This window comes from Hyperolius riggenbachi, chromosome 8, assembly GCF_040937935.1.
Source record: "Hyperolius riggenbachi isolate aHypRig1 chromosome 8, aHypRig1.pri, whole genome shotgun sequence".
NCBI lineage: Eukaryota > Metazoa > Chordata > Amphibia > Anura > Hyperoliidae > Hyperolius > Hyperolius riggenbachi.
The window spans coordinates 265,445,462-265,463,840 of record NC_090653.1 but is presented as its reverse complement, the minus strand read 5'-3'; the positions used below and the strand labels follow the sequence as shown (position 1 = coordinate 265,463,840).

The 18,379-nt window shown below is 46.9% G+C and overlaps 1 protein-coding gene across 3 annotated transcripts in view; it reads right to left on the bottom strand.

Annotated features, from left to right (window-relative positions):
• PTPN18 (protein tyrosine phosphatase non-receptor type 18) overlaps nucleotides 1-18,379 on the bottom strand; it is a 220,565-nt gene that overhangs the window by 4,635 nt on the left and 197,551 nt on the right. For all 3 annotated transcript variants that reach the window (XM_068248793.1, XM_068248794.1, XM_068248792.1), the window contains 2 exons: nucleotides 10,440-10,467; nucleotides 7,540-7,614 (listed from right to left, as the gene is read on the bottom strand). In XM_068248793.1, the coding sequence (XP_068104894.1) occupies nucleotides 7,540-7,614; nucleotides 10,440-10,467 (103 nt within the window). The remainder of the gene's footprint in view (nucleotides 1-7,539; nucleotides 7,615-10,439; nucleotides 10,468-18,379) is intronic.

The following is an 18,379-nucleotide window of genomic DNA, read 5'->3' as shown; positions in this document are numbered from 1 at the left end:
GCAGTGGAACACTACTGAGGGAGGTAGCTCCGCTTATGAACTGGGCGCAGGAGAACCTGACATTACTATCAGCTATACACATACCAGGTACTCAGAACCTGACAGCAGATACCCTGAGTCGAGGTTGGGTAGATCACAACGAGTGGTCACTCAACCCTCGCATCTTCGAACTGATCTGCCACAAATGGGGAAAACCGCAGATAGACCTAATGGCAACGCCACAGAACACGAAATGTGCATTATTCATAACAAGATTTCGTTGCAAGCAGGCACAAGCTTGGGACGCAATAACAGCACAATGGAATTGCACTCTCGCATATGTGTTCCCACCGACACCACTGATTCCCCACCTTCTCAAGCGAATACAGAAACAGGAAGTGACGGTATTAGCAGTCATTCCTTGGTGGCCGCGCAGGCCATGGTTCCCCCTGTTGCAGGAACTGTTAGTAGAACCTCCATTCAAACTACCGTGTCCCAGGGAGTTGCTCAGCCAGGGGGAGATACTGCACCCTCATCCCAAAATTCTCAATTTGACGGCGTGCAAGTTGAGAGGAGGAAACTGGCGGAAATAGGATGCTCGGTCGCGGTTACCGAAACCTTGCTGAAAGCGAGGAAGCTGTCTACAAATAGAACATACCATAGAGTATGGGATAAATACACATCCTTTATGACGGAAAGAAGCATAGATCCGATGGACCCACCAATATCTATTATATTGGAATTCTTACAAGTAGGGCTTGACATGGGTCTTGGAGTGAGAACGATAAAGGGCCAAATCTCCGCCATTTCTGCACTAACAGATAAGAGATGGGCAGCCCACCCTTTGGTTTTACAGTTTATCAGGGCGGTGACCAAGTTGAGACCACCGAGACGTAACCAATATCCACAGTGGGACTTGCCCACAGTGCTCCTGGGGTTGTCAAAAACACCATTCATGCCTCTGGAAAATTGCAACTTGGTGAACCTCACGCTCAAAGTTGTTTTCTTGGTGGCGATTGCCTCTGCACGTCGAGTATCCGAGATCCAGGCTCTTACCATCGATCCGGCGCATCTTCAATTCTTCCCTGACAGAGTGACATTAACACCTAACCTACAGTTTGTCCCAAAAGTCTCATCTGCCTTTCACTTCAACCAGGAGTGGAATCTGCCTGTATTTGTAGATGAATCAGCGGCGGAACCGAATTCGCTAAACATACCAATACTTCTAAAGAAATATCTAAGGGAGACTAAAGAGATTCGCAAAACAGACAGGTTATTTGTAATACCCACAGGCTACCGCAGAGGACAACCTGCGGCAACAAGAACGATCGCCTCATGGCTCGTGAGAACGATTAAGGAAACGTATAGAGCAGCAGGGGCACAACCACCTGAAAACGTAACCGCGCATTCTACTAGAGCAATCTCCACCTCATGGGCAGCTCTGGCAGGAGTCTCGTCAGAGACGATATGTAGAGCGGCAAACTGGTCCTCGGCCAACACCTTCATCAACCATTACAGGGTAGACCCGGGGGCATCCTCTACGGCCCAATTCGGAAGGACAGTACTTTCCTCAGCACAGCTGTCGACAACAGATACCTGACTTGTGAATATATTCTTGTATAAAACATATGTTCAGACAATCTTCTGATGTATGTGAGATTAATAAATTTATTTGTTTTTGGGCATGACATATGAAATCCCTCCCATTTATTTATCTAGTTAAGTCCCGTAGTATGCTGCCATGGATTCTACAGGAAACCGGAAAATTTATACTTACCTACCGGTAATTTTCCTTTCCTGTTGAATCTTCATGGCAGCATACGAGGGACCCACCCTGAACTCGACAGTCTAAATGCAGTACTAGAAACAAAAGCAGTGCAGGTGGGGTGGAGCAAAAATTTATAGTGACTGGTCCTGGCAGGGTTAGTGGGCGGGGCTAACCCGTAGTATGCTGCCATGAAGATTCAACAGGAAAGGAAAATTACCGGTAGGTAAGTATAAATTTTCCGGTGTGTGTGTGTGTGTGTGTTACATTGGTCAGATTTTTCATATGTATACAATCAATCAGAAAAAATGATTGTAAATCTTGAATTGAAAAGAATTGTAAAAAAATTGTTGGTGTGTGGCCACCTTAACGCAGTTTACCCGATGTGGACGCAGGAACGGCTCCTCTCTTCCACCACCGAGTGACGCTGACTCCTGCTTCAGGTACCAAAGGAGGATTTTAGCGACGCTTAGTGATGGAAGAGGATAGCCGATCCTGCGTCCAGATAAGGTAATTATCAGAGTGATCCCTGTGCGCTCTGCATTAGGCTGCGGGAGGCGGGAAAAAGCGTGGCGATTCAGAGCACTTAAATAAAAAAAAAAAGGCAGTTAAAGGGTTAAGCTAAAAATATCAATAGATGTTAAAGAGGAACTTCAGCCTAAACAAACATACTGTCATTAAGTTACATTAGTTATGTTAATTAAAATAGATAGGTAATACAATCTCTTACCCACTTTGTTTTTTTTTTTTTAAACAAAAAGAAGTTTATTGAACAGAATTTTGCATTTTACAAGGCATATATATATGTACATAGATCTTAAAAATACATGCATGGATGTATTACAGGTATAGGGTGAATAATACATGAAGAAATTGCAATTGACTGTATGTAAGAGAGCAGTGGGAGATATAATCTTTATAAGGGATAACAAGCCCGGGTTTGCAAATAAAAGTCAACAAGTATTTTAGAGTAAACAGAGATTTAACCCGTGTCCCTGATTACAAGCCTTAGAATCGAGAGTACATGCATTACCGATTCTTCCACCTATCCCAAACCAGGTGGAATTTCTTGCTTGAACCTCTGTGCAAATACACAAGCTTTTTGTATGGAATGGCGTTGTTTACTCTTTTGATCCAGTTTTCGAAAGAGGGTGCTATTGGGGATAACCTTCTGAGTGCCACTTTACCCACTTTGTTTTAAAAGAAAAGGCAAATGTTTGTTATTTCATGGGGGCAGCCATCTTTTAATGTGGGCAGCCATCTTTTTGGTTGAAAGGAGGTGACAAGGAGCAGGAGACACAGTTTCAACTGTCCTGTGTCCTGATCACCCCTCCCAGTTGTGAGCGCTAGGCTTCAAATCTCAAATTCAAAATGTAAAAAAAAAAAAAAAAATTGCCCCAAAACAGCAGAACGAGAACAACAACATCAGAAATCCCATCATGCTTTGCACAGCACCAGGGGAAAAATGCCCTGGAAGTTTTCATCTGTGCAGCTAAAAATGAGGCTTGGGTAAGAAAAACAAAGTTCTGATGCTGTGAAACTGTTAAAGAAACACAAAGCCTTTTCAGTGCTGCTGAGTAGATTTTTAGTCTGGAGGTTCCCTTTAAGGTTCATAACAAGAACTCGTCTGTTGTCAGTTTCCTTTTTTGTCATTTGAAAGTTTGGCCCGACACACCAAATAGTGTTTTGTGGGACGTTTTTGTTTTTGAAAATGCTTCCATTGACTTACATAAAAATAGCTGCAACATTTTTTTAAATATAGTGATCTCTGCAATTTTGCAGTGAATTTACCGCCATTTTACTGTAAGTCAATGGAGGCATTTTTTCAAAAACGAAAATGACCCGCAAAACACTATTTGGTGTGTCAAGCCCCTTTTCTTAAAGGGGAACTGAAGTGAGCAGAACATGGAGGCTGCCGTATTTATTTCCTTTTAATCAATACCGGTTGCCTGGCTGCCCTGCTGATCTATTTGGCTGCTAAAGTGTCTGAATGACACCACAAACAATGTGTCAGGAACACCTGATCTGCTGCATGCTTGTTCAGAGTTTATGGCTAAAAGTATTAGAGGCAGAGGATCAGCAAGACAGCCAGGCAATGTACATTGTTAAAAAGGAAATAAATATGTCAGCCTCCATATCCCTCTTGCTTCAGTTGCCCTTTAATTCATGCATGCAGTTTCCGAGTCCGACTGCTGTCTGTTGGTGAGAGGTTCAGCTTTTAGTCTTTGGCACAATCTACAGCCGAGCAACCAATGTGTGACAGTAGGGAGTCACATGAAGCAGCAGAATTTGGAGAGAGGTGTGTTCGGCCATCCCTTAAGGGAATGTGAAGTGAGAGGGATATGGAGGTTGCCACATTTATAGCCTTTTTACAATGTCGTTGCTTGCTGGCTGTCCTGCTGAGCCTCTGCCTGTAATACCTTTAGCCGCAGACCCTAAACGAGCAAGCAGATTGGGTGTTTCTGACAAAATTAGCTGCATGCGTGTTTCAGGTGTGTGATTTAGGCACTGCTGCAGTCAAAGAGATCAGCAGGACAGCCAGGCAATTGGTATTTTTTTTTTAAAGGAAGTAAATATGGCAGCCTCCTTATACCTCTAACTGAAAGGGACACTTAAGACTAGAAAAAAATGAGTTTTACTCACCTGGGGCTTCCACCAGCCCCCCTGCAGCTGTATCGTGCCCATGCAGACAGTCTCGCTCAGATCCTCGCTCTGTCCTTGCCGGCAGCTACTTCCGTTTTCGGGGACAGGTCCGACAGGCCTGGGAGTGATTCTTCGCTTTCCTGGTCGCAATAGCAGTATAGAGGGCGTTATTGCAGCCAGGAACACAAAGAATCACTCGCGTTCCCAGGCCTGTCGCTGAAAACGGAAGTAGCTGCCGGCAAGGACAGGAGGATCCAAGCGAGACTGCGTGGGCACCGGACAGCTGCAGAGGGCTGGTGGAAGCCCCAGGTGAGTAAAACTTTTTTTTATTTTAGCCTTAAAGAGACACTAAAGTCTCTTAAAAATCCTTTTTTTCCCCAAAAATATTGTTCAACATATTAGCCCTAACTAAACCGCCGCATCCCCGCCGCTGTACACTATCTAAATCCCCCCAAACTCGCCCTCCCTCTCCCCTGCAAAATCCACAACTTTCTTGGTTGTGGATTTTGCTGCCCTGTGCGCTTCCGTGTGAGGCAGAGCTATGAGCTGCGGCTCTGCCTCACATGCGTCTGTCAGCGCGGATCTCCACCTCTCCCCGCCCCTCTCAGTGAAGAAAGAGAGAGGGGCGGAGGAGAGGCGGTGATCCGGGCTGACAGACGCACTGAGAGGCAAAGCAGCAGCTCATAGCTCTGCCTCACACGGAAGCGCACAGGGCAGCAAAATCCACGACCAAAAAAGTCTCACGGAAGCGCTGCCCGGACTGCACCTCAGGCGAGTTAGGGGGGATTTAGTGTACAGCGGCGGGGATAGTTAGGGCTAATATGTTAAACAATATTTTGGGATAAAAAAAGGATTGATTTTTAAGAGACTTCAGAGTCCCTTTAAGTGACCCTTTAAGGATCTGCATGCTGGATCTTTAACCTACCTGGGGGGACCCCTAGATTCTCAGCCGAGACAGCGCCAAATGGCCTTCTGACCAAGATCCATCTATCGTGTGTACAAAACTAAAGGCCTCAAATAGACAGGCCCTTATTCACATCCCGTTTTCTCCTAAGTATTATTTTCACATCTTATCAGTAAAATAGCTTTTAAGCCACCAGCAGCAAGAAAATACTTTTTTTTCACCCAATTTTTGGTACTTTTTTAATTGCAGTGTGCTGAAAAGTTATTATAAGCAGAAGATGAAAAATTATCTCCTAGGAGAAAACCCAGGAGATAAAGTGAATTGAATAAGAGCCACAGAGTGTAGGAGGAAACCAGTTTTTGTTTTTAACCTAATTTATGTTTTCTGTGGAAGGCAAATGCACTCCTTGCCTCTCTGATTGCGTATGACGGGAGAGGTGCCCCACACTCTTTTGACTCGCAAGCCATTTTAACATTTTCTGAGTCCAGAAGATTTACCAACATTTACAGTGTAGGTAGTTAGGTATAGGTGCCTCCAGTATAGGTAGCTAGGTGTGGCTGCCACTTATCTCCCTCCAGCTCTAGCGTTTGGGGCTCGTCCTGGTTTCTGCGGCTGGCAGGCGGGCAGATGAGCAAACCGGTGGCTGAGGGAACGCTCCGGCAGGCAGCATGCTTGGATGCCTCTGTGTATGTGATGTGCGTGCGTGCGTGCGTGCGTGCGTGCGATGTGAATTTACATCAAACCAAGTTTCAGGGAACCGGTAGCAGCCATTCTCACATACACTAAGGATCTCAGATGCAGGGAGATACTTCCGACCGCACAACGGAAACCTGAAGACTCACCAAGAAAGAAAAAAAAAAAAAAAAAAGATACTTGCCTCAATAAGGAGAAGCCTCTGGGTAGTCCAGAGGCTTCCCCGTCTCCCTTCTTCCCACCTGCACTGCGCTGGGACCCTCTAAATAAGCTTCAACATTAACAACTTCCCTACTGAGGTTTTTTTTTTTTTAAAACTATAACAATTACAAGCAACAGTAATATACCCTCATGACATACATATTAAAAAGAAAAAAAAAAGTCCCTAAGAGAACTTTTTATGTTTTTTTTTTTTTTTAAATTATATCTTTTTTTTTTTAACAAGTGTTTTATTTTGGTAACTATCAGGTAAGGGTGGGAGGAGTTAAAAATAATAATGTATATTATGTAAGTGTACAGTATAATGTAGCATTCAGGTGTATTTGTACCTTTTGGCTACACTAACTTCCATATTCCATAAGTAGAACAAGGAGCCAAGTGTATACATCATGCTTACCTGGGGCTCTGATTCATTACAGGCACAGTAATTTGGGTTGGGAACAGCTGTTTCAGCTGTGACAGGATTGCTTCGAATGCGAACAGGAGAGACGTGACGAGCGTGAGTGGCGGCGATAAGCAAACAGAGACGCATATCTACGCCCCTGTGCCTGAAGTGAAGTTCACAGGGACATAGTGTGGCAAGGGTACAGAAGTATGCTCCCCTCTGTGTATGAGTGCAAGCACACGGACGGCCCACTCCTGCTCAGTAACATGGTGCCACTCATGCACGGCTTTCTTCTCTGTGCACAAGTGGCGCCATGCTGCTGCGGAGGCGTGGCCATCTGTGTGCCCACATGCTGTGGCCGCCATGCTCATACCCAGACGGGAGTGTGTCCACGAAGAGGGCATAGTGGTCCTGGAGGACCTGGGAATCTTCTGGAGCACCCAGAGCCTTTCCCCTGCTGACATAAGTATTTACATGTCCGCCGTTCGGGGACCGCTAGCGAGACCATCGTGGGATGGAAGAGGATAGGAAAGCCTCACTAGGATCCAGTGGTTTCCCCTCACAAGGTAAGTACCCCCAGGGGACTTTTTAAAGTTACAGGTCCTCTTTAAAGCACACCTGAAGTGAGAGGGATATGGAGGCTGCCATAGTTATTTCCTTTTAAACAATGCAGATTGCCTGGCTGTCCTGCTGATCCTCTGCCTCTAATACTTTTGCCATGAACCCTGAACAAGCATGCAGATCAGACTCTCTGACTAAAGTGTGACTGGGTTAGCCGCATGCTTGTTTCAGGTGTGTGATTCAGCCACTACTGCAGCCAGAAAGATCAGCAGGACAACCAGGCAACTAGCATTGTTTGCATGGAAATAAATATGGCAGCCTCCATATACCTCTTGCGTCAGGATTCCTTTAAGTTGAGCAGTTTCTGATTGCGCTGTATAGGACACTCACCCATTCCTCCATTAAGTGGAAGCGTTCGTCCTTTTGCTGGGTCATTTACATCTTCATAGTCATCTAGAGACTCAGCTGCAATGAGAAGGTTGGTAGAGCTGGAGTGATAGGTAGAAGTTCTATAAATATACTGCCTGGGGCCTAGTGGGCATCAAAGGACCCAGCTACCACTTTGGCCACTCTCCTACCTCAGCTTACCAAAAATACTATAGGAAGGAGTAAAGGCTAGTATCTTGCCTTGGCCCCACTTCATCTTAAAGGGAACCTAAACTGAGAAGGATATGGATTTTTCCTTTTAAAATAATACCAGTTGCCTGACTCTCCTGCTGATCCTGTGTCTCTAATACTTTTAGCCACAGCCCCTCAACAAGCATGCAGATCAGGTGCTCTGACTGAAGTCAGACTGCATTAGCTGCATGCTTCTTTCAGGTGTGTGATTCAGCCACTACTGCAGACAAAGATATCAGCATGACAGCCAGGCAACTGGTATTGTTTAAAAGGAAACATCCACATCCCTCTCAGTTTAGGTTCCCTTTAATCTTTTCTGGATACTGTGCAGCTAGCTAGTTATCAGTCCTGGGCCAGTTCAGATTGGCTGAGTAGCTGAGCTGAACCGAACCAGAGATGTATTAAGATATAATGAGGCATTAGGCAAGATAGTAGATTTGGGGCCATTTTGTGGTCTTTGGTATACTGAAGTAGAGAGAGGTCTGAGAAGTTGGCTGGTGGGCCCCTTCACACCCACTAAGCCCCGAGCACCTGCCTAGGTTGCCTGGTGTATGATCCTACACAACTCTCTGCTCTTGTCCCTCACCGCTGACACTCAGGTCCCCCTTATATTTACAGCACCCTTCACACAGAGGACAGTATGGTGCTGACTTCATAAAATAAAAGGCCCCAGCTTTACATAACAATCAGTCAAGAGGTGCCTGGCTCTTCTACTGACCCCATATGCTATTACTCCATTGCCTGATGAAGCGGGATCAAACCTGCGAAACGCGTTGCATTGTCCCCCGGAGTATGTAAATAAACTTGTTGTATTTGACAAACACATTGGCAATTTGTGTGTCTGCTTGGAGGAGGTGAGTCCACCACTGCCTCCTCATGTTTTGAGCTCTTTGGATACTTTTATCCTTTTGGCGCCTCTGTATCCATACTACAATATATCAAGTCCACCCCTGGTGGGGGGGGGGGGGGGGGGGGTGTCACCCCCTTTTTTCCTCATCTACGGAGAGCAACTTCTTAATCCTGAGTGGAGTCAGGTCTAATCTCCCCACCTGCCTATACAGTGGTTGCCTTTGAGGTAACCCTGCTTTGTGAGTATAGCTTATTACTCTATCATACTTCATTCCAACAACCAGTACATACACTATATTTGGCTCTTGGTGTCCCTACTCTGTATCCGTCAAGCTGGAAATAGTGAAGTGGATAAACAGAAGCTTGGTGAGAGGGGAAGTGATGATTCTTGAACTTTACCATTAACAAGCCCCAGAATGAGTGGCTGCCTGAGTTGATCTGGCCCGGCTTATTCAGATATAGAGAACATACCTCAAAAGCATTTTATTCACTCAGCCTTTGCAAAAAAAGTACAGATTTCTTATTAATGCAAATTTACTATTATTAAAATGAGAGGGCTGAACCTTCACTTTAAAACAGCTTCACCAAATCATTCTCAAAGAAATACATTTTATCCTTCGTAGCCAGGAGCATAACTGCAAATGATGGGGCCCCCCAGCAAAACTTAGATGGGACCCCTTAATGTTCACCGCACCCCTTCCCTTACCTACCCCCGGTAACCCTCACAGCCTGAGGGCCCATCTCGCAAGGGTCATAAAACAAGTGTGGACAATATAATCTTCATGCTCATAACAAGTGTAGCCACAGAGACACCTGATGTGAAGGATGGATCCCTTTATCAGAGAGAGTGAAGTAATAGATGGGGCCACCTTACTGTTCTGGGCCAGAAGCAAGGCTCTTCGGTGCCTGCTAGGACCGCACACCTCCGAAGCTTGGTGCGGCTATAGCAGCAATGCTGGAGTCCGCACCCCGCGCACAGGGTACTTCTCCCTCCGAATTGCGACGAATAGTATTTAACAACCCCACCTTCAAATTTGTGCGGCAGCAGGGTGAGCCGTCATTCGCCTCCGGGCCCCTCTGCGGTTGCAGGGGCTGCTGCCTTGAAGTGACAACCCTGCTCATAACACTGTAAATAAACCTTATATACTCGTGTATAAGCCTAATTTTTCAGCACTAAATTTTTTCAGCACTGAAAAGTTACCCCCTCAGCTTATATGCGAGTCAGTGGAGCAGAACGGATGGTGGAGCAGGTTTTGTAAAATGGCGGAGGAGCGTAAGGATTGTGCACTAGTGATCCTGCTCTTACCAGCTTGCTCCTTGCTGTGTCCATTCCCCCCATCCCCTGCAACATGGTGTGCAGAGTGCGCTGCTCAAGACTACCTGTGTCCCCTGGCTTATGGAGTGGAGCATGGAAGCAATGCGTCAGTGAGCAGTGCAATGATCAGGGATTCTTCTTGTGTGGCAATTGGCATGCCTCATATCTATGACGCCATCTAGTGGCATCTTGAGACACAGCTGTATCATCCTTGGCACATCTGGCTATGGGGAGGAAGGGTGACTTGTACTGGGGGCACATCTGGCTACTGTGAAGAGGGCTGTACTGGGGAAGGGGCTTATACGTGAGTCAATCACTTTTTGTAGGTTCCTCAGCTTATATGCAGGTCAGCTTATATGCAACTATATACGGTAGGTAATAGAAACTATGTGGGGGAAAGGAGGGACAAGGGAAGGCTGGACAGGTATGTGATTCAATCATCAAAGCCCCTCTAAACATCCCCTTCCCCGCACCCTCAGTGCAGCCAGTAAGACCTCCTATCACTCACCTTGCCGATCTGGTACTGTTGCATAGGCCTGAAATGAAAATAGGTCAGATGTCACAAGAACTCATCTCAGCAGACAATAAAAAGGACATTAAAATGAGAATCCCACAACGAGCGTTTGGGGTGGAGATTGAATAAGAAGGAGATTAGTAACTGTTTGTCCTTCAGATATTATCAGTGGCAAAACTGTTAAAAATTCATTAAACCCTTGAATGTCTGGTACACACCATGCAATTTCCCATCAGATTTTGGGTCGAATTGGCAACTTCCAACAAGTCCGATCTGATTTCCGATTGTTTTTTTTTATTGATATTCTAATCAATTCTGTGTAAAATCGATCAGAAAAACGATTGAAAATCAGATCGGCTTGGCGGAAATTATCGATTCCATCCAAAATATTATGGGAAATTGCATACGTACACAATGGGGGCATTTCTGTCGCCTGGCAAGTATTGGTAATCGATCCTTTAGGTGAAAATTCAGTCCTGACACTATACAGATGTGTCATTAACCTCCAGGCTAACAACGTGTCTGTTGCTATGGAAAGAGGCAGAGTAGTTCAGCGCAGGCGGGGGAGTGGGGAGAACAAAGCAAACGTTGATCGCGAACGATCCGGTCTCATAGCGCTTTATGCAACCTGACAGAATTTGCATCCCAGAAGAGAGATTAGTGTTAGATAGAAGAGAGGGGGTGGAAAGTGTGAGGCAGAGGAAGGGTAGAGGGCAGTGTAGTGTTATGCACAGGATAGGATAGGTTAGTGTTAGGAGCAGGATAGGTGGAGAATACAGGGAGAGCAGAATTATTAGGCAAGTTGTATTTTTGAGGAATAATTTTATTATTGAACAACAACCATGTTCTCAATTAACCCAAAAAAACTCATTAATATCAAAGCTGAGTATTTTTGAAAGTAGTTTTTAGTTTTAGCTATTTTAGGGGGATATCTGTGTGTGCAGGTGACTATTACTGTGCATAATTATTAGGCAACTTAACAAAAAACAAATATATACCCATTTTAATTTATTTTTACCAGTGAAACCAATAGAACATCTCAACATTCACAAATATACATTCAAAAACAAAACAAAAACAAATCAGTGACCAATATAGCCACCTTTCTTTGCAAGGACGCTCAAAAGCCTGCCATCCATGGATTCTGTCAGTGTTTTGATCTGTTCACCATCAACATTGCGTGCAGCAGCAACCACAGCCTCCCAGACACTGTTCAGAGAGGTGTACTGTTTTCCCTCCTTGTCAATCTCACATTTTATGATGGACCACAGGTTCTCAATGGGGTTCAGATCAGGTGAACAAGGAGGCCATGTCATTCGTTTTTCTTCTTTTATACCCTTTCTTGCCAGCCACGCTGTGGAGTACTTGGACGCGTGTGATGGAGCATTGTCCTGCATGAAAATCATGTTTTTCTTGAAGGATGCAGACTTCTTCCTGTACCACTGCTTGTAGAAGGTGTCTTCCAGAAACTGTCAGTAGGACTGGGAGTTGAGCTTGACTCCATCTTCAACCCAAAAAGGCCCCCAAGCTCATCTTTGATGATACCAGCCCAAACCAGTACTCCACCTCCACCTTGCTGGCGTCTGAGTCGGACTGGAGCTCTCTGCCCTTTACCAATCCAGCCACGGGCCCATCCATCTGGCCCATCAAGACTCACTCTCATTTCATCAGTCCATAAAACCTTAGAAAAATCTTGAGATATTTCTTGACCCAGTCTTGACGTTTCAGCTTGTGTGTCTTGTTCAGTGGTGGTCGTCTTTCAGCCTTTCTTACCTTGGCCATGTCTCTGAGTATTGCACACCTTGTGCTTTTGGGCACTCCAGTGATGTTGCAGCTCTGAAAATATGGCCAAACTGGTGGCAAGTGGCATCTTGGCAGCTGCATGCTTGACTTTTCTCAGTTCATGGGCAGGTATTTTGCGCCTTGGTTTTTCCATACGCTTCTTGCGACCCTGTTGACTATTTTGAATGAGACGCTTGATTGTTCGATGATCACGCTTCAGAAGCTTTGCAATTTTAGGAGTGCTGCATCCCTCTGCAAAATATCTAACTATTTTTGACTTTTCTGAGCCTGTCAAGTCCTTCTTTTGACCCATTTTTCCAAAGGAAAGGAAGTTGCCTAATAATTATGCACACCTGATATAGGGTGTTAGACCACACCCCTTCTCATTACAGAGATGCACATCACCTAATATGCTTAATTGGTAGTAGGCTTTCGAGCCTATACAGCTTGGAGTAAGACAACATGCATAAAGAGGATGATGTGGTCAAAATACTCATTTGCCTAATAATTCTGCACTCCCTGTAGTGTAGTTTTAGGCACAGGATAGGGTAGGTTAGTGTTAGGCACAGGATGGATGGAGGGTAGTGTAGTTAGGCACAAGATGGGTAAAGAGTAGCGTAGCTTTAGGCATAGGATAGGGTAGGTTAGTGTTAGGCACAGGAGCGGTGGAGAGTAATGTAGTTTTAGGCACAGGATAGGGTAGGTTAGTGTTAGGTACAGGATGGGTGGAAAGTAGTGTAGTTTTAGGCACAAGATGGGTGGAGAGTAATGTAGTTTTAGGCACAGGATAGGGTAGGTTAGTGTAAGGCACAGGATGAGTGGTAGTAGGGTAGTGTTATTATTATTTTTATTATTATTTAGTATTTATATAGCGCCGACATATTACGCAGCGCTGTACAGTGTATATATATATATATATATTGTCTTGTCACTAACTGTCCCTCAAAGGAGCTCACAATCTAATCCCTACCATTGCCATATGTCTATATTATGTAGTGTAAGTACTGTAGTCTAGGGCCAATTTTTTAGTGGGAGCCAATTAACTTATCCGTATGTTTTTGGAATGTGGGAGGAAACCGGAGTGCCCGGAGGAAACCCACGCAGACACGGAGAGAACATACAAACTCTTTGCAGATAGTGCCCTGGCTGGGATTCAAACCAGGGACCCAGCGCTGCAAGGCGAGAGAGCTAACCACTACGCCACCGTGCTGCCCAGGCAGAAAAGAGAGGTGGTTAGTGCTAGGCAGAAGGGTTGGACAATTTATGTGAAGCAGGAAAGGTAAAGGGCGCAAATTTTAACAGTTACAATAATTTCCACCACACTGGGATGCTGGATCTTTAGACGTCGGGTGGCCGCTGTACACACACTGGATTCTCTCACAATTCTCCACTGAGGCGGTCATTATCGTGTCACTATAAATGCCGAGCTACTATTATTGGGGTCATTGCAATAGGGAAGACCACTATGTGGGGGGTATTATAATAGGAGAAAGCGTCATAATGGAGGGCACATTAAAGGGGGCAGTTAGCACTGCAAATGAAGGAACCACTAAAGCGATGGCATTATTATACAATGCACAATATTACAAAGGAACTTTACATTGAAATGCATAATTATATGGCAGAGACTATAATGGGAGAACACTCCGTGGTGGGAAACTGGGAGGCTGAGAGAGCTTTTTGGGGAGAATCAGAAAGCTGGGACGTACTACGGGGGGAGGCAGAGACACAAGAAAGCTGCAATGCCATCATTCATGTGTGTCCATGCCCACTTTATCCCCAAACCACCTCCCCCCACTGGTCAGGTTCAATTTTACCTCAGATCTGCTGCATATGGCCACTTCTTACTTCACACAACATTGTCTACACAGAGTTCCCTGTCACGGACGATTGCGGGGACGCAGGCGCGTCCTGGAACCGCCCGTGAAGAAAAGAACGATCGCACTCGATTCTCTGCGTCGATTGCGCTTCAAATCGATAGATTCTGGATTTATTGTGTAGGAGGTCTGCAGTCCTTTTCTTAGCAAAGAGAGCACCATTCCAAATGCTGGTTGGCCCTTTTGATATGCTAATGAGCCTGGGCCCAGAGAGTCCCTGGCTTCAAGCTGTGCTGATGGCCCATCCATCAGGTATAAGGTGACAAACACCATGACAGAACCAAATTTAGAGTGAGGGAACTCAGACACTCCGACTCCTTTTCCCAGCAGGGAGCCGACATGTGGCTTGCTGCTGCCAACTTCAAAGAACCTTTGCCTGGGAATGACCTGGTATAAATCCCAGGGGTCTCTCATATTCCATAAATTGCTATATGTATCATATTTTCTGTGTTGCCAGGCTGGCAGACCCTCCAAACTAACAGAGCAGGTAGGGCCCTGCCTGGCGTTGGTTCTGAGCACATTTCAGAACCTTCTGAGGTAAAGACTGCCCGTTAGGCAGTCCAACAGTGCCCTAATGATACCACAGGGGTCCCACCCCTCATGTTTGGTATCAGACTGCTGGGTACATCGAGGCAGATCTGGAAATATTAGTAAATCTGCCCTGACCTGTACGGTTCTGTGAGATAGAGCCCATATATGGGTAGATATGATTTCTAGCCCCAGTACAAGAGGAGGGCTCATCTCATCTTTGAAGGAGGTGTATAGCTCCCCGCCCTCACTCCCTCCTACTGAAGCAGGGGCATAAGAATGGCTGAGGACAAAAACTCAGGGTCCTCCACACTGAACCATCTTGCACTCATCAGATGCCAGCTTGAGGATATGCGGGCATCCACCTGGTCTGAACTCTGAACTCTGGACTTTGAAACCAAGGACTTTATGATTCTTCCCACAATAAGGACATCTTTCCAGAACTAAGTATTTTTCTCCCTTCTTTTATTTTTCATACTGGCTATTGCTGTTTTCATAATTGTTGATTTTCCTAATTGTCTGTATATATTAATTATTTATATTGCGTGAATAAACGACTTTCTCCAAGTCATTCACTTTCCGCTACCCTGCTTATCAGCACACACAGAAATGATCCCGGGTCTCTGAAGATACGCTACTGTTTGTTTGTTGTTGGCTAGACAGAATATCGTGTGTTTAACCGTTTTATTCGCAGGATTAGTCAGTCAGTTAGTGGGCCCCACGGTCCCATAGTTACCGCGGTGGTGGCAGTTTACTCTGAACCAGTAGGTGACGTTGTAATCACCCGTGTCTCACAGGCTCCCTTCTGAGTTGTCTGCGGCTAATTCTTAACGGTTCCTGCGCATTGACTGCGACCAGAGTTCGCACGATCTGTGCGCTGGCACCGTTTAGAAGGCTAAGTGCGGTCAGCCACTGAGGGCTCCTGTGACAGTGTTAGGCAGCGGTTGGATCTGTGTTGTGCTGAAAGTATCTGCGATAGCGCTAGCGCTATCGAGAAACGAACTAATTCGTTGGTGTAGCTGGAAGGCAATATATTTTTTATATATACAGAGAGACTGTGTAGCCAGTACCCCTTCCCCAAAGTTTTATTTTATTTGGCATGGAAATGTCCGGGAACTACCAGAACATGTGCCTAGCAGACCTGGAAAATCTTTGCGAAGAGAGGGGCATTGGCATCCTCCGCAAGACAAAACGGGACCTGATAGCAGACTTGTCCAGATGGGATGCCCAGCAACTGCGGGAGCCGGGAGTGTCCGCTGAGGTGGATACCAGCCCATCTGACAATCAAGGGGAACCAGAGGCTGAAGATCTTAGGCGTACAGAGGTTGAGCATCCTGCGGGCCCTGTTGCAACAGTTACGCCAGAGACTGTCAGTATGGACCCCAATCCCAGAGTTTCTGACATTACTCGCCCGGAACTGGCCAGTACTGGACTGTCCATGGGTGCTGACCCGGTAATGCAGCAGGCATTACAAAAGCTGATGGAGACTGACCTGGAAAAGTACATGCAGTACATGGAAGCACGAGAGGAACGGGAGCGGCAAGCTGCTGCTGCTGCTGCTGCTGAACGCCACGCAGAGAGGGATGCCGCTGAGCGAGAACGGGAGCGCCAATCTGCAGAGGCGCGGGAGAGACGACAGCATGAGCTCGACATGGCAAAGGTTCAACAGGCCAGCCGGAGTTCACCGCCCAGCCTCCCTGCTGAAGGAGCTGCAGCACCCGTAAGTGCAAAATTTAAGTTTGCTAATATTGAAAAAGACACAGACATTGACTTGTTTTTGCGGTCTTTTGAAAAAGCATGCCGTCAGTATCGTCTGTCCCAAGACCAGTGGGCCAGACATCTGACACCTTTGCTGCGCTACAAAGCGCTTGATGCCTTCGCAGAATTGCCTGCGGAGAAGGATAATGATTATGCTGCTATAAAAGACGCTATCATTACTAAGTACCAGCTGACGCCAGAAGCCTATCGCAAAAAGTTCAGGGCCTGGCAGAAAAAGTCTTCTGATTCGTACCGAGATGTGGTCAGCAGCTTGCTCACCACACTCCGGCAGTGGACTCTAGGCCTCACCAAAGGGTCTTATGGCGTCCTGGAGGACTTGATAGTCCTCGAACAATTTCTGAACATTTGCCCTGCTGATGTACGACAATTTGTGCTAGAACGCAAGCCGGCTTCAGCAACTGTCGCTGCAGACCTTGCTGAGACTTTTGCAACTACCCAGGTGGCTGATACCCGCAGGACTGTCCCATCCAGCTGGAGGGGAGGTCAGCCCAATACCTCGGCAGACTCTCCTGCCCCTGTGAGCCGTCCGCCACAGAGGCCACCCAGCACAGCTTCCGCACCCAGGTCTGCAGCCCCTGGAGAGGTCACCTGTCACTACTGCCACAAGACGGTACACATGAAGTTCACCTGTCCGGAGCGGAGGCAGACCACCCCAGCACCTGGACCACCCGCACCTCGCCCGCGGCAGACACCACCCGCCAGCGTACCCCAACCAGGAGCCGCATCCAACCTGATGTTTGCAAAGGGGACAGGGAACTCCCCCATCACAAGCAATCACCAGCTGGTTACTGTGAATGACCAGCTTGTCACTGGTTTCCGTGACACCGGAGCAGATGTCACTCTGGTGCGTGCACACCTTGTCCCCGCAGAGGCCATCATCCCTGACCAGTACCTCACCCTCACTGGAGTGGGGGGCACTCTTTCTCACATTCCCCAAGCCCGGGTGTCCATCGACTGGGGGGTGGGGGTCCACGAGAAGGTTGTTGGGATCCTGGACCAACTGCCGGTCCCTGTTTTGCTGGGGACCGACTTAGGCACGCTGGTGTCGTACTATGAACCTGCACCAAGCCCTGTGGAATGCCAGGACGGAGACGGACTCTCTGCCCACACCCAGGTACTTTGCACCCAGGGGCAAGAACAGGGGGGAGGTGGGTTGAACGTGCCCAGTTCAAGGGAACCTGTGGTTGATGTACAAACTGTCTGTGATGAAAATGTTCCTGTTACTGTTATTAATGCTTGTAACAATGATGTAGGTGATGCCAATATGTGCCATTCTGAAGGTATACCTGTGCTAGCAGTAACACGCAGCCGTACTGCTCAGGACCTGAGCTCAGGACAGGTGGAGGAGGTTCCGGCCTCCTCCCCCTCCTCTGACCACAGGGATGGGACCCTTCAGCCACTAACCTCATATGCCACGGGCCAGCTGGCTGAGAGTGAGAGTGCTGCATTTGTGCAAGCACTCCAGACTGACCCTAGCCTCGAGGCCCTCAGAAAACAGGCTTCTGAGCCCCTCACAGACGAGGCTACCTTCAAGGTATACTGGGAAGGCGGGAAGTTGTACAGTGAGCCTGTACACCCCACCGAAGGTGAAATGGGAATGGGTACCAAGTTGCTTGTGGTACCTAGTGCCTTCCGGGGGCATGTGCTGAAGTCCGCACATGACATTCCCCTGGCCGGGCACTTGGGGATCCACAGGACACTTGATCGTATCCGGGGACATTTCTACTGGCCTCAAATGCGGATAGATGTGACGAACTACTGCCGCTCATGTACCATTTGCCAAAAGGTAAAAAGGGCTGGGAATCCCCGCAAAGCTCCCTTGTGTCCACTGCCAATCATAGGTGAGCCCTTTCACAGAGTGGCGGTCGACATAATTGGACCGTTGCCCACTCCCAGCAGCAGTGGCAAAAGGTACATCCTGACGGTGGTGGATTACGCCACCCGCTATCCTGAGGCCATGGCACTTTC